The 23,332-nt window shown below is 39.6% G+C and overlaps 1 protein-coding gene across 1 annotated transcript; it reads left to right on the forward strand.

Annotated features, from left to right (window-relative positions):
• Positions 1-19,158: 19,158 nt before the first annotated feature.
• On the forward strand, positions 19,159-21,987 carry Arl11 (ARF like GTPase 11). The gene is made up of 2 exons (XM_004844154.4): positions 19,159-19,344; positions 20,094-21,987. The coding sequence occupies exon 2, from the start codon at positions 20,112-20,114 to the stop codon at positions 20,661-20,663; it is 552 nt and encodes a 183-aa protein (XP_004844211.1). The 5' UTR covers positions 19,159-19,344; positions 20,094-20,111; the 3' UTR covers positions 20,664-21,987.
• The last annotated feature ends 1,345 nt before the right edge of the window (positions 21,988-23,332 follow it).

Genomic DNA, 23,332 nt, shown 5'->3' on the forward strand with positions numbered 1-23,332 from the left:
AGACCCAATTCAAAAATGGGCATCTGAAATGAATAGACATTTCTCAGACAAAGAAGTAAAAGCAGCAAATAAATATATGAAAAAAGGTTCAACACCACTGGTTATTCGAGAGATGCAGATGAAAACAACACTGAGATTCCACCTCACCCCAGAAAGAATGGCTGTTATAAAGAAATCAACCAATAAGAAATGCTGGCAGGGGTGTGGGGAAAAAGGAACCCTTCTCCATTGTTGGTGGGAGTGCAGACTGGTGCAATCACTGTGGAAATTAGTATGGAGATACCTCAAAGAACTAGACTTAGAGGTTCCATTCAACCCAGCTATCCCCCTGCTGGGTATCTTCCCAAAAGATTTAAAAGAATCATACCACAGCGATATATGTGCACCCATGTTTATAGTGGCACAGTTTGTAATAGCTAAAGCTTGGAAATGACCCAAGTGCCCATCAACTGGAGACTGGATAAAGATGTGGTTTTTTAAAAATAAAATGGAATACTACTCAGCCATAAAGAACCAGAAACTAGAGACATTTATAGCTAAATGGATGCATATTGAGGCCATACTCTTAAGTGAAATAAATAGGACACACGTGTAAATACAGAATAGTTTCTCTGGTGAGAAACTGAAAGTGTAATTAAGGATACACATGGATGAAATGGCCTAATAACATATTTCTCAGATTGTGTTTGCATCGCATGTCATATGACTGCATTGAAATTTAAATCAGGGACAAGTTTGGTTTACATGGAGTATGCTAGCTAACTGGAGTTTTTTTTCCAGACCACTATTTGTTTAATGTTGGTTTTGGGGATCTTTCTGAAACAAATTACATCGTCTGGTGTCTTGTTGGTGCTTGAGATTTTTTTTTAAGGTATATGGAAAAATGTTTAAGTGCTTTCCAGTTTTGTTTTGGTTGAGTTCTACTGTATTTGAATATTATTGTAGTTTTTTTTCCCTTTCATTGTTCTTCTTTGAATGGTTTTAATTTTTTTATGTGTGTGTTTGATAATAAAGTTATTTTTAAATATAAAAAAAAGAAGAGACTTCAGTTAAACACTGCTCACTGCTGCACAGGGTAACAGTAACTTGTTTGGGAAATCTAGCAAAGTCTCAAGTGCTGATTTTTTAACTTCTAAGTGACCTTCCAACATCCTTAGTAATCAAATTGAAGTTTTAAGGTTTGTTTTCTTTTTCTTGCCAACTAAAAATATCCTATCCAGCTCAGAAAATACAGCTGATTGAATAGCAGCTGCTACTGAGACTCTACTTTGCATACTGAAACAACCTTGGAAGAAAAATACCAAAAGCTCACTGTGGTAAGCACCTGTTCTGAGGCAGCCTTGGAACCCATTGCACAGGTTTGTCTTGACTTCCAAATTGTCCTGCCTGCCTGCTTTTATTTCATCTTTTAATTTTTTTGGTTTATTGAGACAGGTTCCACTATGTCATTCCAGCAGGCTAGTCTTGAACTCTCTAGGCTGGCCTTGAACTTGTGGTGAGTTTTCTGCTGCAGCCTCCCAAGGGCTGGGATTACAGCCATGCACCCCTAAGCATGGCTTGCCTGCATGCTTTTAGGAGGAAGTATCTGACTACTGCTTCTTTTCTGTCTTAATCTGAGGGAACTTCCCACAAATACTGAAAAATTTGCTTCAGTGCAAAACTAACATTCTCCAGATCTTTCGCACACTGGAAGTAGATCATCCATTGCTGTTTACATTTCATTCATTTATTTACTTGAGAAAGATGTGCCACGATGACATTTCTGTTCAGAATGAGGAGAGAGAACAAAAAGAAACAGGTACAAAAGTTTGCTCTAGCTTTGCCGCATTCCTCACTCAGTTATATATATAAAAATATCATTATCAATAAAATAGAAAATAGAAATAGCAGGAAAAGTCTGGAAGATAAACTTTATTATAAATGTAAAACAGAAGCCATTTAACATAATTCAAAGTAAAATTTATGATGCAAACTAAGACATTTAAAGTTTTTAATTTGTTATATTCTATGTCTAATGCAGTCATATGTCTTAGTCTCCATATACAAGAATAATGTTGACATCCTCCATACATGTGACATGAACATATATAATTTCCTAGTTCCCTGAGGATTTTTTCTTTTTTTATTAGTACATGTTTGCAATACATAATGAATTACATTTATCACAGGGAGTAGATACATGTTGGATCTTAGTCCTTTTTACTTCTCCTTTACTTTCATCCCACATCCCTTTCTCATCTCCAAAGGTCTATGTCCTTGTTTCTTATAATCTATCTTAGATTTAGCTCTTTCAAGTATTTATAGTTTGGGTTTCTCATATAAGAAAAGCCATGCTATATTTAACCTGTGTATGATTTATTTTGCTTAATGGTATGGTCTCAAGGTGTACCTATTTCCCTACAAATGACTCAAATTTATCCTTCCTTGTGGCAGAGTAATATATGTAACACATCTTTTTTATGTGTTCATCTATTGGTGAACATATAGGCTGTTTCTAATATTTGGCTATAGTGAATTGTGCTGCTACCAAACATGGGTATACATGTATCACTCTAGTATGATGTCTTTAACTCTTCTGGGAAGATACCTGGAAGCTGGGTAAAATGGAATTTCTATTTCTAGTTTTTTGAGGGATCTCCATACTGATTTCCATAGTTGCGCTAGTTTACTTTCCTACCAACAATGTAGAGGGTTCCTTATCCCCCACAACCTTACCAGCATTTATTGAGGTTTTATTTTGTTTTGCATCTGTGATGATAGCCATTCTTTCTGAAGTAAGATGAAATTTCAGTGTTGTTTTGATTTGCATTTTTCTAATGGCCAAAAATGCTGAATATTTTTTCACGTACAGGGCCAGCGATCGAACTCAGGATCTTGCCCTTGCCTGGCAGGCACGATGCCACTGAACTACATTACCAGCCTTTCCGTCATATTTTTTGAGCTCTTTAAATATTCTAGGTATTAGGTCTCTGCCAAAGGAGTAGTTGGCAAAATTTTTTCCCATTCAGTAGGTTATTTCTTTTTTTGTTGTTTTGTTAAATTCTTTTATTGGTACATTGCAGGTATACAACACAATTACATTTCTCTTTGGGAATTGTACCTTTACATAATGCATCTTGGTTCTTATTTTTTCCCCATTCCTAGCCCTCCCTTCACCCCCTCCACCGTTCCCTATTTACAAAGACTTTATTTCCATTTTTTCCATTTCTCACCATTTTTCCTTTCCTTTCTTTCCTTTCCCCTGCCCCTCCCACTACCCCACCCCTTTGGACCTTTTCTTCCTATTTTGCATTATTGATTATTCATTCTAATCATTGGCACATTTTAGGTATACAATATAATGACATTCATCATTGGAAATTTGCACCTTTACATATTCTCCCTTGGTTCTTCTTTTTCACCCTTGCCTAGCCCTCCCTTCAACCCCTCCAGTCCTCCCTATTTACAAAGATTTTGTTCCTATTTTTCCATTTTCTCATATTAATCCCATTCCCTTCTATCCTTTCCCCTAGCCCTCCCACTTCCTTCCTCTTTGCCCCTTTTCTTCCTATTTCACATTACCTATTACACATTTTAGTCCTTATTTACACTTTCAGTTTCTCACACCAGAGAAACTACTCAGTATTTACACATGTGTGTCCTATTTATTTCACTTAAGAGTATCGCCTCAATGTGCATCCACTTAGCCATAAATGTCTCAAATTTCTCATTTATTATGGCTGAGTAGTACTCCATTTTATTAAAAAACCACGTTTTCTTGACCCAGTCTCCAGTTGATGGGCATTTGGGCTGTTTCCAAGTTTTAGCTATTACAAACTGTGCTGCTATGAACATGGGTGCACATATATCAATGTGGTATGATTCTTTTAATTCTTTGGGGAAGATCCCCAGCAGTGGAATAGTGGGGTCAAATGGGACTTCCAGTCCTAGTTCTTTCAGATATCTCCATACTGATTTCCACAGTGCTTGCACCAGTCTACACTCCCACCAGCAGTGGAGCAGGGTTCCTCTTTCCCCATAGCCCCGCCAGCATTCGTTATTGGTTGATTTCATGATAGCAGCCATTCTTTCTGGAGTGAAGTGGAATCTCAGCGTTGTTTTCATTTGCATCTCTCAAATGACCAGTGACGTTGAACATTTTTTCATGTATTTATTTGCTATTTCTACTTCTTTGTGTGAGAAATGTCTGTTCATTTCAGATGGCCATTTTTGGATTGGGTCTTTAAATTTGGGAGGTCTGATCTTTTTAAGCTCTTTATAGATTCGAGATAGTAGACCTTTGTCTGAGGAAGAGCAGGTGAAGATTCTTTCCCACATTGTAGGTTGTCTCTTCACACTGCTGGTGGTTTCTCTTGCTGTGCAGAAGCTTTTTAGTAAGAAGAGATCCCGTTTGTTGATTGTTTCTGCTGGTTTACGGGCAACTGAGGTTTTGTTCATAAAATCTTTTCCTACACCGATGTCTTCAAGGGTTCTACCTAACCTCTGTTCCAACTGGTTCAGAGTTTCTATTTTAATATTTAGATCTTTAATCCATTTTGATTTTAGTTTAGTGCATGGTGAGAGACACAGGTCTAGTTTTAATCTTTGGGAAGTTGAAGCCCAATTTTTCCAGCACCATTTATTAAAGAGGCTATCTTTCCTCCAGTGAGGGTGTTTGGCTCCTTTGTCGAAGATGAGATGGCTGAGTGTGTCTGGTGTTGTTTCTGCATCTTCTAATCTGTTCCACTGGTCCTCAGGTCTGTTTCTTTGCCAGTACCATGCTGTTTTTATCACAGTAGCTTTGTAGTATTGTTGCAGGTTGGGGATTGTGATACCCCCTGCCATGTCTCTGTTCCCTAGAATTGCTTTTGCTATTCTGGGTCTCTTCTTGTTCCAAATGAATTTTTGGATTGTTTTCCTGAGGTCTATGAAGTATGCTGCTGGGATCTCAATTGGAATTGCATTAAATCTATATGCAGTTTTGGAAGTATGGCCATTTTCACTATATTGATCCTTCCTACCCAGGAGCAGGAGATGTCTGTCCATTTTCTGATATCATCTTCAATCTCTCTTTTCAGAGTGCCATAGTTTTCAGAGAAGAGGTCTTTGATTTCTTTCATTAGGTTGATTCCTAGGTATTTCAGTTTTTTGGATGCTATTGTGAAAGGAATTATTTGCCCTATTTCTCTCTCAGTGAGTCTGTCATTTGTGTAGAGGAAAGCTATTGATTTTTGTGTGCTGACCTTGTAACCAGCTACTTGACTGAATTTGGTTATTAAGTGTAGAAGACTTTTGGTGGAGTTCTTGGGGTCTTCTATATAGAGTATCATGTCATCTGCAAATAATGACAATTTGACTTCTTCATTACCTATCTTTATTCCTTTTATTTCTTTCTCTTGTCTAATTACTATGGCTAATGTTTCCAGAACTATATTGAACAAGAGTGGTGATAGTGGACATCCTTGTCTTGTTCCTGATTTTAGTGTGAAGGATTTCAGTTTTTGACCATTTAGTATGATATTGGCTGTTGGTTTTTCATAGATGACTTCTATTAGTTTGAGGTAGAGAGCATCTATTCCAATTTTTGTAGGGTTTTTATCATAAATGGATGTTGGATTTTGTCAAATGCTTTTTCTGCGTCTATGGAGATAATCATATGGTTTTTGTCCTTAGCTCTATTGATATAGTGTATTACATTAATTGATTAGCATATATTGAACCATCCCTGCATCCCTGGGATGAATCCCACTTGATCAGGGTGTATGATATTCTTGGTGATCTTCTGCATTCTGTTTTGCCAGTATCTTATTAAGGATTTTTGCATGTATGTTCATTAGTGAGATTGGCCTATAGTTCTCCTTTTTGGTTGGGTCTTTCTCTACTTTGGGGATCAAGGTGATGCTTGCTTCCAGGAATGAATTTGGGAGTATTGCTTCCCTTTCAATTTCATTGAAGAGTTTAAACAGTAGTGTCAGTAGTTCCTCTCTAAATGTCTTGCAGAATTCTGCAGTGAAGCCATCAGGTCCTGGGCTTTTCTTAGTTGATAAGTTTTTAATTCCATTTTCAATTTCATTGGTTGATATTGGGTTGTTCAGAATTTTTAGGTCTTCTTTGTTCAACTTTGGTAATTCATATGAATCTAGGAATCTGTCCATTTCTTCTGTGTTGTCCATCTTATTGGAGTATAGGTTCTGGAAGTAGGTATTGATGATCCTCTGGATTTCTGCTGGGTCTGTTGTAATGTCACTGTTTTCATTCCTAATTGCATGGATTTGGGCCTTTTCTTTCCTTTTTCTGATAAGATTGGCTAAGGGTTTGTCAATTTTGTTGATTCTTTCAAAGAACCAACTCTTGGCTTCATTGATTTTTTTGTATCATTCTCTTAGTCTCCATTGCATTGATTTCTCCTCTGATCTTTATAATTTCCTCCCTTGTATGAGCTCTGGGGTTGTGCTGCTCTTCTTTTTCTAGAAGCTTGAGGTGCAGCATCAGGTTGTTTAATTGGGCTCATTCTGTTTTCCTAATATGCGTATTCACTGCTATGAATTTCCCTCATAAGACTGCTTTCATTGTGTCCCATAGATTCTGATATGTTGTATTGTCATTGTCATTTAATTGAAGGAACTGTCTGATATCTTCTTTAATTTCCTCTGTGACCCATTGGTTATTCAGAAGTGTGTTGTTCAATTTCCACGTGTTTATGAAATTTTTCCAATTTCTTTTGCTATGGATCTCCAATTTCATCGCACTATGGTCTGATAATATACAGGAGATCACTTCAATTCCTTTGCACTTACTTAAACATGTTCTATGTGTGAGTATGTGGCCTATTTTGGTGAATGACCCATGTGCAGCTGAGAAGAATGTGTATGCTGATTTTGAGGGGTGGAAGACTCTGTAAACATCTGTTAAGTTCATTTGTTCAAGAGTTTGATTGAGTTCTAGTATTTCATTACTTAGTTTTTGTCTAGTCCATCTATTTGTGACAGTGGGGTGTTGAGGTCCCCCACCCCAATTGTATTAGTGCATATATGACTTTTCATGTCTGTTAGTATTTATTTTATATAGTTGGGTGCACTAGTGTTTGGTGCATAGATATTTATGATTGTCATCTCTTCCTCTTGGATCCTTCCCTTTACAAGGATGTAGTGTCCTTCTTCGTCTCTCTTAATCCATGTTGGTTTGAAATCTACTTGATCTGCTAAGAGGATAGCTACTCCTGCTTTTTTTCAGGTTCCTGTCACATAGAGTCTTGCTTTCCACCCTTTAACTTTCAGTCTATGAGTTTCCTTTTGAATTAAGTGTGTTTCTTGTATGTAGCATATTGTTGGATTTTGCTTCTTGACCCATCCTGACAGTCTATTTCTTTTGATTGGTGAATTGAGACCATTAACATTGATGGTTATTACTGAAACATATTGACTTGTCATTGCCATGACTTTTTCTTTTTGTTGGGTTCTCCCCCTTTACATTTAATTTCTTGTCATGCCAGATGGGTTCATTCTGCTTTGCTTCCTGGGGTTGTGATCCTCAATGTCTGTTCCTAGGCTATTGTGTAAAATTCTTTGGGGTGCTGGTTTGGTATTTACAAAGTTCCTAAGGTGCTCTTTGTCATGAAAGTATCTTATTTCTCCATCCATTTTGAAAGATAGTTTTGCAGGGTACATCAATCTGGGTTGGAGGTTGTTTTCTTTTAGGGCTTGGAATATGTCACTCCAAGCTTTTCTTGCCTTGATGGTTTGTGTTGAGAAGTCTGCTGTGATTCTGATGGGCTTTCCTTTGTATGTGATTTGTTTCTTTTCTCTGACTGCTTGGAGAACTTTGTTCTTCTGTTGAGTTTCTGCAATCTTAACAATTATATGCCTATGTGTAGATTTTTTTTTTTTGATCAAGGCTATTTGGAGTCCTACATGCCTCACTTATCTGTATGTCAAGCTCTTTTCCCCTGCTTGGGAAGTTTTCTGCCATTATTTCTGTGAAGAGATTTTTTTATGTCATCTCCACTCTCTCCTGTTTCTTCATTGAGCCCAATCAGTCTTATGTTATTCTTGTTTGCATCATCTAGCAGCTGCTGGATTGATTTCTCATGTTCCCTTATAATTTTGAAGCAACTTTTCTTTTCCTGGTCACTAATTGCAATCTTATCTTCTATATCTGAAATTCTGTCCTCACATTGTCTCATTCTGCTGTGTAGACTCTCAGTGGAGTTTTTCATGTCCTGGAAATCTATTTGCATCTGTTTTATGGATTCCATTTGTTTCTTATGTTGGAATTCCATCATGTTCCTGAGCTCTTCTCTAGATTTATTAATGATGTCTTGCACTAGGGGCACAATCTCTGCTGTTATCTGAGAAATTATTTCTGATTTCATTTTTTCCAGATCCCCTTTTGTTGCCAGTTCAGTGGGTCCAGGTGGTTTGAGTATCAGAGTGTTTCATCTCATTTCTCTTTGGGGTTGCTGTAGGTGATCTGCAAGTCTGGTTTTGAGACTTATTTACATGTTTTCTCATTTCAACTGGGGCAGGGGGCTGGTCGCGCCTGCACGGATTACCTCCTCTGAGCTGGGTGAGGTGGGAAAGGGACCGGGAGCAGCAGTAGGGATGGTGACCCAAAAGCCCTTTCCTCTGGGCTGGGAGCAGCCGGAGGGATGGTGGCTGGGAAGCCCCTTCCTCTGGACCAGGAGCAGCGGGATCTTGACTCAGAAGCCCCTACCTCTGGGCCGGGAACTGCCGGAATCAGTACCTTGGTCTGGTGGTCTGGCGTCCTCTGCATCTTTTCCCACGTCCAATTTTTTAAATGATACATTCACAGCTATAAACTTCTCCCAGAATTGCTTTCATTGTGTCCATAGGTTTTGGCATGTTTTGTTTCCATTGTCATTTGTGTTCAGACACTGGGAGGTAAGAGCAATGTTCTTTTTTTTTTGGTACTTAGGATCGAACTTGGGACCTTGTGCTTGCGAGGCAGGCAGTGAAACCACTGAGCTAAATCCCTGGCCAAGAGCAATGTTCTTAAAGAAAATGAACACAGCTTGGCTAAGCCAAAGAATTTCATTCTCTTGGCCAATGAGATATAAAGGAAAATTGGCTGGAAAACTTTTGGAAAACATTTCCTTCCTGATTAAATAAATGCACATATGCACACAGAACACACAAGAAGGCTGTCATCTTTTCCTTCTTCCTGTTTTTGAAATCAGTAGTGTGAGGCTGATAAGATGATTGGTGATACTGCACCATGGGAGGAAACATCATCCATGTGTTGATGATGTTGATGCAGAAACATAGAAAAAGATGGGCTCCTTGATGACACTTGAGCTGCAAACCCACAGGGAATGATCACTCTGCAGACTTATTGTCACAGACATGAACTTGTTTCTGCACTTGCAGCTGAGTATTGTATAACTTCCTGCTGAAAGCATAGTTACTTTGCTTCTCTGACCCTCAGCTTTTCCTTTATAAATTGATGGTTATAATACCTACTCAGCAGGGTAGATGTGAGGAGGAAATGGAATAATAAAATGTCTAACAAATAAATTAAATAAATGGAAACTGCAAATATCATAATCATGAAAATCCACGATACAAAAATTCTCAACAGTGGGAATGTTCACTCTGTTAATCTCATGGGAACTGGTACCCTCTTCCTACAACAGTGGCCTGGGAAAAATACAACCAGCTGTAACCTCCTCTGAGTGCTGAAAAGCTCAGCCATGTGTGCTTTGGACCTGTGAGCTAAAAAGTCCAGCCAATAAAGAAAAAATAAAAGTAAAAATAAATATGTAAAATTAAAAGATAATCAGGAATGCAATATGATAGCCTTTTGAAACATCTAGGCAAACCATAGTGTTCTTATCTTTTGTCTCAGAAATTCCAACTCTGGCAAGCTAGCCAACAGAAATAATCCAATTGAAGGAGAAAACTTTAATTTAATTGTAATTAATTAATTAATTTTTATCAGACAATCTGCCAATATTTATTGTCACACCACAATCTTAGGATAACATACCTATAAGAGAAAAAAAAAGACTCAAAAGGGGAGGGAGGCAAACCAAGAAAATAACAAACTCATATTTCAACTTACTGCAACCTACACATTATTTCCTTTATTAACCTAGACATTATTCCCTTTACCAAAGTCAAGGGAGCCTTTAGAATTTTAAGGGCTCATGTTAGAAACAGGCATGAAAGAACTAGGGCACTTTCATTAAGAAGCAATCATATTTCCAGATTTACTGGTTATAAGAAGAAAGTCTCTTCAAAGAGAGAAGCCCAAGATTCTCACTTTGGGCTCTCTGCATATGTTTTTGAGCAAAGTCATCTCTGCAAGATTCCCCTGTAGTTTCTTTTTCTTTTCTCCCAGTTTTGCTTCCTCCTGACCATCTCCTGACCATCATTTCCTACAACTGTCTTGTTACTACGATTGTGACTACTGTTTGATAAACCCGACTGACTGGTACTAGAGGCAGCCCTGGAACAAAATTCCTCATCAACTTCAAACCTTGAAATGTCTGAAGAGCTTGCTATCTTCCTAGTATGTCTTCCTGGCTGCCAGGTGGTGGGTCCTGGGGGTGGGCTCCTGTCTCTGATGCCTTCCCTCAATTTACATATGTTATGATTTAGATATATTTGTGCCCCAAAGGTTCATGTACTGGGACTTGGCCTCCAGTGTGGAGGTACTTGGAGGCAGTGGAACCTTTAAGAAGCAAAGCCCAGTGGGTGGCAATCAGGACATGAGGGCATCATGCTCCTGAGTGGACTAATGCTGCCTTGCTGGAGTTCTGGCTTTCATAAACTGGAGTAATTTTTTGAGAGCAGGCTGTTAGAAAGCAAGGATGCCTATAGCCATTTCCTTTTCTATCCTCATCAGGATGTCAGTGCCAAGATGTTAGGACCCTTGAGTCACCAGAATTTTGAGTCAATAAATCTCTTTACTTTCTAAGTTATCCAGCCCTAAGTATTCTGTTATAGCAATGGAAAACAGACTAAGTTTGGGTAATTGTTGCATTTCTGGAAAGTGTGTGTGAAAACTATGTGTAAAACAGTTTGCATTTATATATAAAACAAAATTAGGACTGGGCATGACAGTGCATGCCTGTAATCCCAGCTACTCAGGAGGCTGAGGAAGAAGGATCATAATTTCAAGGCCAGCCTCAGCAACTTAGTGAAATGCTGTCTCAAAATAAAAATATTTAAAAATAAGGGCAGGGGATTATAGCTCAGTGTGAGGCCCTGAGTTTAAGTACTGTTAAAATAAATAGGTTCCAGAATTTTTAAATAGTAGACCAATTTTTAAATTGGTCTTGGGATATAGCTCAGTGGTAGAGCACTTGCCTAGCATGCACAAGACTCTGGGTTCCATCCATAGCACTATCAAAAAAAATGTTTTAAAAAACAACGTAAATGCTTGGGTCATTCAAAAGTTGAATTCAAATTCAAGAAACCTTCTTTTTTGTGTATGTGGTTTTGTTTTTTTTTGGTACCAGGGATCAAACTCGGGACCTCGCGCTTGCGAGGCAGGCGCTGGAACCACTGAACTAAATCCCTGGCCCTAAACCTTCTTTTTTGTACAGAATTATCCTGGGCATGATAGGATGTCTAGCATCTCTGACCACCCATCCATGCCAAGAGTGCGCTCTAATCACACTTTCAAAGTTCTGCCTGAGAGAGCCACTGGTTTCAGTAGGTGGGTTGACCCTCTGTTCTCTGCCCATTTTCTCTGCCTAAGGAAAGGATAATCAGAAGAACATTCAGACAACAACCCATGGACATATTGCACCTGTGGAAACTACCACAAACTTAGATACGCAGTTTACAGCTCCAAGGTTACCTAGTCAATGAGTCATGGATAAAATTACATGTCTTTGAGAATTTCAACTTCTAGCATAACTGTCACCACAACCACCCGTCCCCATACACACAATAACTTTGTTATGTTCCACCTAGTCCTATCCCTGATTTACTCACTGGTGACCTACTAGAGGGTAGGAAAGGTGAGGAGTTTCCAGGGCTGCTGGCTCTCACCCATCATTCCTCTCTCACTGATCCATGACACAGGCCATGGCTGAGGACGTCTGATGGAGAGAAGAGAAAGAAATTACATCCTCTAAGTAGGTGACCACTGCAAAGAGGGAGAGAAGAAAGACTATGAAAACTTAATGCATTCTACTTGCTTATGTGTGAATAGATTATGTCTAAAAAATACCCAAGGAATCAATGGCATTGGTTGTTTTCCAGCCAAGGACCTGCATGGCTGAGCACTGGGGTAAGAAGGGCTTCTCTCATACTATGCCCTTTTGATACCTTTCAAGTTTGTGTAAATAGCTAGAATATGTAAATAAATCTGATTTTTAAAAGTGGCAGTCCTTGAGCCGCTCCCAGTGCCCAGGAGGAGGGTTCTGGGCCACCATAACACTGCTCCCAGTGCAGAGGAGGTGAGCCATGTGGGCACCAACAGCACTCCCCCCCCCCCATAGAAATAAGAAGACGGTTAAACAAGTCTCACAACCAGACTTTCAGATCACCTACAGCAACCCCAAAGGGAAAAGAGATGGAACAATGTGATACTCAACCACCTGGACTCCCTGAACTGGCAACAAAAGAGGATCTGGAAAAAATGAAATCAGAAATAATTTCTCAGATAACAGCAGAGATTGTGTCCATAGTACAAGACATGATTAATAAATCTAGAGTGGGCACAGATTAAAAAATAGAGGAGCTGAGGAACATGATGGAATCCCAACACAGGAAACAAATGGAATCCATAAAACAGACGTAAGCAGATTTCCAGGAGATTAAAAACTCCATTAAAAAAACTCCATTGAAAGTTTACACAGCAGAATGAGCCAATGTGAGCACAGAGTTTCAAATATAGAAGATAAGATTGCAATTAGTGACCAGGAAAAAAAAATTCTTTAAAATAGTAAGGGACCACGAGAAATCAATCCAGCAGCGGCTAGACGATGCAAAGAAGAATAACATAAGGTTGATCTGAGTCAATGAAGAAACAGGAGAGAGTGCAGATGACATAAAAAAAACTATTCACAGAAGTGATGGCAGAAAACTTCCCAAGGAGGGGAAAAGAACTTGACATACAGATTAAGTGAGGCATTTAGGACTCCAACTAGCCTTGATCAAAAAAAATCTACACATAGACATATAATTGTCAAGATTCCAGAAACACAACAGAAGAACAAAGATCTACAAGCAGTCAGAGAAAAGAAACAAATCACATACAAAGGAAAGCCCATCAGAATCACAGCAGACTTCTCAACACAAACCATCAAGGCAAGAAGACCTTGGAGTGACATATTCCAAGCCCTAAAAGAAAACAGCCTCCAACCCAGATTGATGTACCCTGCAAAACTATCTTTCAAAATTGATGGAGAAATAAGATACTTTCATGACAAAGAGCACCTTAGGAACTTTGTAAATACCAAACAGCACCCTAAAGAATTTTACACAATAGCCTAGGAACAGACATTGAGGATCACAACCCCAGGAAGCAAAGCAGAATGAATCTGTTGGGTGCGACAAGAAATTAAATGCAAAGGGGGTGAATCCAACAAAAAGAAAAAGTCATGACAATGATAAGTCAATATGTATCAGTTATAACCATCAATGTTAATGGTCTCAATTCACCAGTCAAAAGAAATAAACTGGCAGAATGGATCAAGAAGCAAAATCCAACAATATGCTGCATACAAGAAACACACTTAATTCAAAAAGAAACTCATAGACTGAAAGTTAAAGGGTGGAAAACAATACTCCATGTGACAGGAACCCAAAGAAAAGCAGGAGTAGCTATCCTCTTTGCAGATCAAGTGGATTTCAAACCAAAATATGAAATACTTCTGGTCCCAAAAATTTCAGATAAGGGATAATCAATTTGTATGTACAAATCTATTGTGAACATGTGTTTTCATTCCTCTTAAGTAAAAACTTAAGAACAGAACTGTCGGTTCTTAACAGTAATACAAGTAATTTCTATATTCCTTTCCAAAATGGTTTTATCATTTTACATTCACATTAGCAGTATTCAAAAGGTCTAACTGGTTCACACCTAAGCTGACATCTGTTCTTTTAAAACTTTTAACTTCATCTCTCTAATGAGTGTATAATACAATTTTGTTATTGTACTGATTAGTATTTTTCTGATTCTAGTGTTGCACACCTTTCCTTGTGCTGTACTGGCTATTTGTCATCTTCTTGTGTCTACTTTTTAATTGGGTTGTCTATTAATGAGCTGTAAGAGTTCTTTATATATTCTGCTCATAGGTTATATGCATTGTAAATATGGTCTGTTTATGGTTGGACTACTTTTCATTTTAATGATGTCATTTAAAGTTCTAAATTTTGATGGAATCTCATTTATCAATTTTTTTCTTTTATACATCATGTTTTTTGTATCCTTGGAAATTCTTGCCTGCCCTAAATTCATGAACATTTTCCCTTATAATTTCTTCTTAAAGTTTTATAGTTTTAGTCTTTCATATTTAGGTTCATAGATCCTTTCAAGTTATCTTTATGTATGGAAATAAAAGGTTGAGGTTAATTTTTTACACACAGATAACAGGTGTTCTTGTACCATTTGCTGAAAACACTATCCTCTGCTCTTGAGTTTATGTTCTATAAAATGTTAATGTTAAATAATCTTTCAAAACTCAGTGGACCATATATGTGTGATTCTATTTCCAGATTTTCTGTTTTATTCCAATGATCTATGTCTTTCCTCATGCCAACACTCCTTGAGTACTGTAGCTTTAGAGGAAGTCTTAAAATTAGGCAGCATGGCCCCGGGGATTTAGCTCAGTGGTTCTGGCGCCTGCCTCACAAGGGCAAGGTCCCAAGTTCAATCACTGGTACCAAAAGAAAAGAAAATTAGGTAACAAATGTCTTTCAACACTGTTTTTTTTTCTTTTTACTTTTCTAGGTCCTTTGTACTCCTACATAACTTTTAAATTTCAATATCCAATTCTTCATTTATAGCAAGTATACATAGACCTGAATTTTTATATATACCTTGTGTTTTCTGATCCTGCTAAATTCAAATACAAGTTCTAGGGGCTCCTAGAGATTTCTTAGTATTTTCTCTATGGATGATCATTTCATCTACATATAAAGATTTTACTTCTACCTTGCCAATCTTATGCTAATTGTTTCTTTTTATTGCCAGACTATTTTGGTTTGGGCCTATGTTTCAAAGTTTAATGGACAGATGAAGAGTACGCATATCTGCCCTTGTTCCCCGCCTTAGGGACAAAACATTGTATCTTTTCTGTTCATATAAGGCATTTTTGCTGAAGTATGGAGTACATATCTTTGATCCGTTGAGAAGGTTTTGTTTTACTTCTAGTCTCCTGATAGCTTTTACCATGAACACCTGTAGAATTTAGTCCAATACTTTTTCTCCAACTAGTGACAGGATCATACAGCTTTTTCCTTTCCTCTGTTAAAATGATGACTTTTCGGGGTGGATCTTCCAGTGCTGAACCAACACTACCAACCCCATAATAAAACCACTTTCTACATCCTGCCAGATTTGACTTCTAATAATGGTTTGTTAAACAAATTTCTATCTATGTTCATACTTTTTTCTTCTATTATCTTTATCCAGTTTTAGGATTACCACAATGTTGAGTTCCGAAAATGAGGGGAGAAGTGTTCCTTCTTTTTTCTGCTTTAATTATTTGATATAATTCATCAGCTAAAATGTATATGAGCCTGCTGTTCTCATATAGGTAGGTTTTCAAGCTAGGAATATATCTTCTCTAATAGGTGCTGTTCAAATTTTATATTTCCTCCAGAGTTAGTTTCATGAATTTGTCTTCCAAGGTACTTCTTAGAAGTTGTCAAATTTATTTCAAAAAGGATTTTTGTAATATCCTTTTAAATTCTGTAAAATATGTGGTAATGTCCTCTAAATTTTGATATTGTAATTTAAAAAATGTATAATTGATATTGTGTAAGAGGAAGAAAAGGTCTAAAGGAGCAGGGGAAGTGGGAGGGGTAGGGGAAAGGAAAGAAGGGAAAAGAAAAAATATGAGAAAAGGAAAACAAATGGAAACAAAGTCTTTGCAAATAGGGAAGGGTGGAGGGGGTGAAGGGAGAACGGGGAAGGGGGAAAAAATAAGAACCAAGATATGTCATGTAAAGGTACAAGGTCCCAATGATGAATGTAATTGTATTTTATATCTAAAATGTATCAATAAACTTAATGGAGAAAAAAAAGTGGCAGGGCTGGGGGTTTAGCTCAGTGGTTCTGCCGTCTGCCTCGCAAGCGCAAAGACGGGAGTTCGATCCCCGGTACCTAAAAAAAGAAAAAAAAAGTGACAGTCCTTGGAGAAAAGTTATTAATTGGATTATTTCAAGAAGAGAAAGTAAGACATCAGAGAAAGATGAAGTCATATGAGAAAGAGAAAGCTGGGGGTAGCTATGGAGCCCAGGAAGAGGAGGACTGGACGAGAGGACGTTGTTGACATTTCTCTAGCACTTTCCAAGGGAACACAGCTCTCATTCTTACACTGTCTTCCTTTGGACCTATCTGTAAAGGGAAGAAAACTTATCACTTGGCACTGTTCCATAATCAATAATCTCTTAAAAACAAACTTTCTATCATTTCCAAACTCCTTTTTGGCCATTGTTTCCTAGCTGGCTTACTCAGTACCTGTGAGCGTTCTCCACATGCTTCCCTTTCTCCTCCTTCTCCAGTTGTGCAGCTCAGAAAACTGGCCCCAAATCTCAGGCCCTACAGGTCCCATTGGAAATGTGATAAAAGCATTTTCACCTATAGATTGTCTTTTGGGGGAGTGTGATGAGTATGGCTTGAACTGTCAGGCCTAACTGCTTGTGTGAGAATTGGCATAAGTATATTTCTGAACTCACACTCTGAATCATGAGGCTCTACTCAAGGACCCTCTTGGGAGTCATTTCTGGGGCAGTGTAGGTTGGACCCCTTTTTCTTGGTAGGAGATAACCCTGTGTAGCTCCTTTTCCTTTTCCAGGTCTGAAGCTCCAGTCACAAACCCACAAAGGTACCGGTGCTCCACATGAATCACTTTCTCCAGCCACATCATCACTGTTGATGGCTTTCCTTTCCTTCTTGAATAATAGTAACCCGGAACTAAGTGCCAGGTTTTGGTATAAGTACTTGATGAGCTTTAACTTATTTAATCCAGTAACTCTTCAAGTTAGCTACCATTATTATAACCATCAACCCCTTTTTACAAAGAAAGAAAGTGAGGTTTCGAGAAACTTGGGAACATGTTTGAGGTGACATAGCAAATAAGAAGTGGAGGCCAAGTGAGTCCCCGGGTGGTCTAGATTTAAAGCCCACTGTCACTTCCTGCTCCATGGCACCTCCCCAGGAAAGCAGCCCTTCCAACGCTCCCCACGTGGGGGTGGCTACTGAAAAGTTTCTCTTTCTGGAGCTGAAGAGGTTGAGCTCTGGATTTGCAAAGCAGCTCAGGGCACAAGGACCTTTGGATGGAACTGAGATCAAAGTCAAAGTAACCACTTCTTCCCTGGCTCTCATCTTTTCCTGCTAAGACTGGACCTTGCTTCCAGAAAATTTCCCTCATATCTGAGGAAGTAGGAAATCCCCAGCAGTGGCCCCCATCTTCCCCCAGCACCTATCTAGCCTCCTGAAGCCAGAACCCTACTAAGACCCCAAGGTAAGTGCCACAAAGGGATACCTATAGGCCCCCATCAGCTGCCCATGCGGCTCTTGAAACCCTTGGGGCTGAGGGCCAGGAAGAGTATCCCTTCCCTCACAATGGCTTCTGACTAGCCAAGTTCTTTAAAAAGTATTTTTTCTGGAGGTCTCATTTTTTTTTTTTTTTTGAGGCAGGGTCTAACCCTTTATAGTTCAGGCTGGTCCTAAAATCACTATGTAGCCTAGGCTGGCCTCGAACTCACAGTGATCTTCCTGCCTCAGCTCCCCAAGTGCTGGGATTACAGGCGTGTGCCACCAAGACCAGCTGGAGATCTCATTTTTAACTGGGAAAAACACAATGCCATCATTCAAGAAAAAAAAGGAAGTAATCTTTTTAATCGCCCATAGTTCTACTACATTAACAACATTTTTTTAGTATATGTGCTGCTGAAGCAAGCACCATTAACACAACTTTTTAATTTTTATGATTTACCTTCAACATCTATACCTGTCTTTGGAGTGTTTTAATCATACTCAGGCAGTGTTTTAAAGCACATAGGCACACTTGTAATCCTAGCACTTGAGCGGTTGAAGAAGGAGAGTCATCTCAAGTTTGAGGCCAGCCTGGGCTACATAGTGAGTTCAAGGCCATCTTGAACTACATAGTGAGACCCTGTCTTTAAAAAACAGAAAGAAAGAAAGAAAGAAAGAAAGAGAGAAAGAGAGAAAGAGAAAGAGAGAAAGAAAGAAAGAAAAGAGAGAGAGAGAAAGAAAGAAAGAAGAAAGGAAAGAAAGAAAGAAAGAAAGAAAGAAAGAAAGAAAGAAAGAAAGAAAGAAAGAAAGAAAGGAGCACATATGGTCTGTCAACTTAAATAGCAACTAGAGAGAGATTCTCCAAAGTCTAATGAGATTTATTTGGGAATAGCAGAGCATTATAGTGGTAATATGTGTACCATAGTAAACTATGTGCTTATTCAAGGAAGCTGAGGCAAGGGGACATCTTTAAAGGCAAAAATGAGGATTATACAAGCTATTTTGAAATAATAATACTTGGCTAAAGATAGGCATTAGTTCAAGATTAAACAGATAGTTGCTGGACGGACATCCTTGCAGAAGCATTTTTGTGTAAAGTTGTGGTTCTAGCAGCATCTTTTGTGAATAGTTCTTCTTATCAGACATAGTGCATAAGATCCCCTCCTTTGTTTATTTTTTTGGTTAGGGCTTGACAAAAGTGACTCCATTTTTATTTTGACAACTTTCACACTTTCAAGTAAATAAACAAATATCCAGGCACCAGAAGAACATTGATGCATGTGCTAAAAGTTCTGATTTCCAGAAGTATTCTCCAAGGAAGAGACAGGATAATGAGAGGAAAAGCAAAAGAATACAGTGGAACCTGGGCACAGTTCCAAGCTTGTACACTCTCCTTTGGGAATCCAGGTTGCTGAGTTGCTGAGAAGAGGGAGTTGATGCTGGGCCTAGCTTCACTAAGAGCTGAAGAGCTGAGGATACCTCTGTGACATGTCCCCAGTAGAATGATGTCCCACCCCCCACCTCCAACCATCTAGAAAAAGGAAGCAGAAAAGAGAAATTGCAACAGGCAGTGTACTTCCTCCTCTCACTCTTGGGACATGGCTGACTAGCAGAAAGCAGCTCTGTGACAGAAGAGAGCCCCAGAGGAGGAACGCTCTGCCACAGTCTAATCAAAGCATCAAGGTAATTTTAATTTTTATTCTTCTACTCTTGGCAAGAAGAGTGAACAGAGCCTTCTTATTTTCCTCCAGGGGCAGCTGAAACACACTCCTGGAGGTGTGATGTCCCCTTTCCTGTCTTCCTCAGGTTTCTCCTAACTTGGAGACAGGTCTTAGGTCTTCAAATTTGGGGTTCTTTAAAAGTACATGGAGCATTCTGGAGATCACATTCTTTGGTAAAATAATGGAGGAAAATTACTTGGCTTGACTCATAACCGTGCCCCCAGTTCACAGTGCTATATATAGCCACTGTGGACAGGACAACATGCTAGATCTGAGGGGAGTTCCAGGGCAGCAGAGGTCAGTACTAGCTGACTGGCTGGGACCCAATGTGGCTGCCACTTCCTGTTTTAGGATTAAATCAGAGGCCACAGGCTAGAACAAATTGAGAACATCTTTCTGTAATATATACTGAGCTCGGTAGGACTAAGTGGAACTTCACTTTACCTCTTTGCTTTGAGACTAAGGAAAGTAATCTCACATTCCAGTCTCTTCCCAAACACTCTTCCTGAAGTGGGCCCCAGAGGTTGGTCAGCTGGTGGTGACTTCATACTCCCTTGTTTCTTGGCCCTTTTAGAGCTGGGACTAGGTTTGAATCCTGACTCTGGAAAGATCTGCCCTGTTTCGGAGTAGAAGCTCTTCCATGAGTCTGTGTAGGTCTGTGTACCTTCAAAAAGGAATAGCTGATGTGTGCCTTTGTCCTTTCTCCCTTAGGATTTAGCTTTGGCCACCATGGGTTCCATGAATTCCAGAGGTCACAAGACAGAAGCTCAGGTGGTGATTATGGGATTGGACTCAGCAGGCAAGACCACACTTCTGTACAGACTGAAGGGCTACCAGCTGGTGGAGACAGTACCCACTGTTGGTTTCAATGTGGAACCTCTCGAAGCTCTTGGGCACATCCCACTGGTTCTCTGGGACATCGGGGGGCAGACCCAGCTCAGGGCCAGCTGGAAGGACTACCTGGAAGGCACTGATGTCCTTGTATATGTGCTGGACAGCACAGATGAAGCCCGATTGCCCGAGGCAGTGGCTGAGCTCATGAAAGTCCTGAGCAACCCCAACATGGTCGGTGTCCCTTTTTTGTTGCTGGCCAACAAGCAGGAGGCGCCTGATGCTCTTCCACTGCTTGAGATTAGAAATAGGCTCGGACTGGAGAGATTCCAGGGCCACTGCTGGGAGATCCAGGCCTGCAGTGCCCTCACTGGCCAGGGGCTGCCAGAGGCCCTGAAAAGCCTGCGGAGCCTACGGAAATCCCACAGCCATGGGTGTGTCTCCATGTGAGAGCTCACAAGGCATGAAGAGCAAGAAATCATGACTGGGATGGAGCAGCTTATCTCTGCCCATATGAACCAAATGGACCAGCTAATCCTTGAGAAATTCAGCTCAGGTTTACAAACAAAAAAATATTTCTATTCTTGGACGGGATATTTTCTTCTTGGGACTTATTCTTAGTGGTGTTTATGTTGAAAATCAAGTAGTCTTTGAACAACGAGACTCTAAGGGGAAGAAAACTTAACACAGTTCATTTAATAGTTCATTACCAAGTGTGAATGAAGACGAGGTTACATATGTAATAAATTGAAGCCTAAGATCATAAAGGCAAATAGGTTTCAAAATCAGGTTTGAGTATCCTCTGGACGTGGTCACAGTCATTGTGAATGATTTTCCCTGGTGAAATTGGAACATGCCATTATCTCTCTCAGGGCAAGTAATTGGGGCTGGCAGCAGTGGGGGTGAGCCTGTTCCCACAGAACCTGCAGTTGAAAGGTTCACTGGGGTCTTTAGCCCTGGTCAAGGGGGCTGGGAGTTAAGGCCTTTCAAAATTCACCCTTCTCTCTAACCCTGATTAATACTTTTTCCAGGTTTTGTCATTCTATGATGCTTTTGGTGGGGGTGGGGTGGGATGGTGGTTTTTTTGTTTTGTTTTGTTTTGTTTTGTTGGTACTGGGGATCGAACTGAGGACCTTGTGCTTGCAAGACAGGTGGCAGCACCACTGAGCTAAATCCCTGCCTGTATTTTTTTTTTCTTAACTCTTCATTTAGTTTCTTTTTTCCTTCCCTTTCTCCTTCTTATAGCACATATCTTTCCTTAAGGAGCTTTTGGTTATTTCATTTGTTTAATCACTTAATCAAAAATATGTAGAGCATTTCATTTGTGGCAAAAGATGCTGAGTTTTTAGATGTGGACTAGGTGTTTTGTAGAAGTTGTGAATTCTGAAAGTAAGGATAACAACAAGACTCTTCCTCATTATTCATAGCACATTGGAGAGCAAAACACATACAGCATCCTTAGAAGGGTTTTCAGGTGATCATTACCGAGGATCCATGAAGGCTCTGAACTTATCTGCAAAACATTATTCCTCAGGCCATTTTTCTAAAGAAGAAGATCCATAACTTTTATCAGACTTTCAAAGATACCTGGGATCTCCCCAAAATTAAGAATCACTGATCTAACCTAACCCCTCACCCAACCTGGGGACACTTTATGTAACATGAGTTTTTTAATGGCAAAGAGCTTACATTTGATACCTGTTCTTATGTGAAGCAGCACTAAATGTTAGATAGTGCTTCCTCTCCTGCATTAAAATTAGCCTCTGTATAGCTGCTGCTGGTGGTTCTGTCCTCTCTGGAGTAACACAATACAAATTGGCCCTTGGTGCTCTCTTAACATCAGACTTGCCAGTTCCCTGTACCCAGATTCTTCCCTACCAGCTTTGTGTGCCTGATTCTTGCTAATTTTCATCAGTCAATGTGTTTCAAGGCTTCCTGTCTTAGATACTAATGATGCAAAGATGAATGAGCAAGGGTCTCAGGCCTCGTGGAACTCTGGTTAGAAAAGCAAAGTACAGGGGCTGGGCTCTGTGCTTGGTATTTTATATAGATCATCTCTACTAACAACTCTGCACAGCAGGTATATTCTCATTTTATATAATTAGAAACAGATGGTTAGAGAACTCATGATTCTTGCTGCTTGAAGCACAGAGCTATTAGGTGAAATAACTAGAATTTGAAACAAGATGTGTCTGACTCTGATGGATGCGTTCTTCCATGATATCATGCTTTCAGAAGGTATAAGCTAAGGGTAGGCCTTCAGTCAGCAGATGTGCTGGAGGAGCATCCTAGTCAGAGGAGAGAGACTGCTTGGAAGCATTAGGAAAGGTGTGGGAAAGATTACTAAGCTAGTGTACCAGGAACAGGAGGTGGGGGTGAGCGTTGGGAGAGAGGGATATTATAAAGGGAAACGAAACTGAGAAGGAAGTTTAGGTCAAGTTAGGGATGACTACTTGGACTTTAGGAGTTTGGCTCAGGGACATGAAATCATGGCCTTACCAGTCAGGAGGTTAACAGTGGCAGCATAGGGGTCAAGTACAGAGGAGGTAGGTACTCTAGAGACAAGAAGGCTGGAAGACCCGCTGGTTGAGTGTCATAGAAGAGAGGAGAGGAGAGGAGGAAGAGAGATGATAAAACTGAAGGGAAGAAGATGAGAGAGGAAGTATTTGAAGGTGGCTTAAAATTTTGAGCCTGTATCACAGGAGGAACCAGAATTCCATGAAAAGAGAAGGAAAAGCTAGGCAGGGACTGGGCCACAGGGTTTAATGTTTGAGATGCTGCGTATGAATTCAGTTATAGCTTCTTTAAGGTCATCCTGTATCTGCAGTCCTTGAGATGCCGAGTACCTGCTGTAGGTGTCTGCTGGCTCCTGTTCACAAAGGCTCATTTCCACCCATGATGTGTCACTTCTTCTTGTGAGCCTATTGTCAGTAGGATTTGTTTTTCCTGTGTGACTTCAAAGTACCCTGGGTTGAGTCATTGCCTTTAAAGAACTAATCTGCTTCCCCTTTTCTCTCTCTCCTTTGTCTGTCTGTCTTTCTTTCTTTCTTTCTTTCTTTCTTTCTTTCTTTCTTTCTTTCTTTCTTTCTTTCTGTCTGTCTTTCTCTCTCTCTCTCTCT

Source organism: Heterocephalus glaber, unplaced genomic scaffold, assembly GCF_053883595.1.
Source record: "Heterocephalus glaber isolate CG9 unplaced genomic scaffold, H.glaber_assembly_v1.0 deba00001666, whole genome shotgun sequence".
NCBI classification, from domain to species: domain Eukaryota; kingdom Metazoa; phylum Chordata; class Mammalia; order Rodentia; family Bathyergidae; genus Heterocephalus; species Heterocephalus glaber.

Bases quoted from the DNA above. Each gene is read 5' to 3' on its own strand.
- Arl11 (XM_004844154.4), top strand. From the start codon at position 20,112: ATGGGTTCCATGAATTCCAGAGGTCACAAGACAGAAGCTCAGGTGGTG.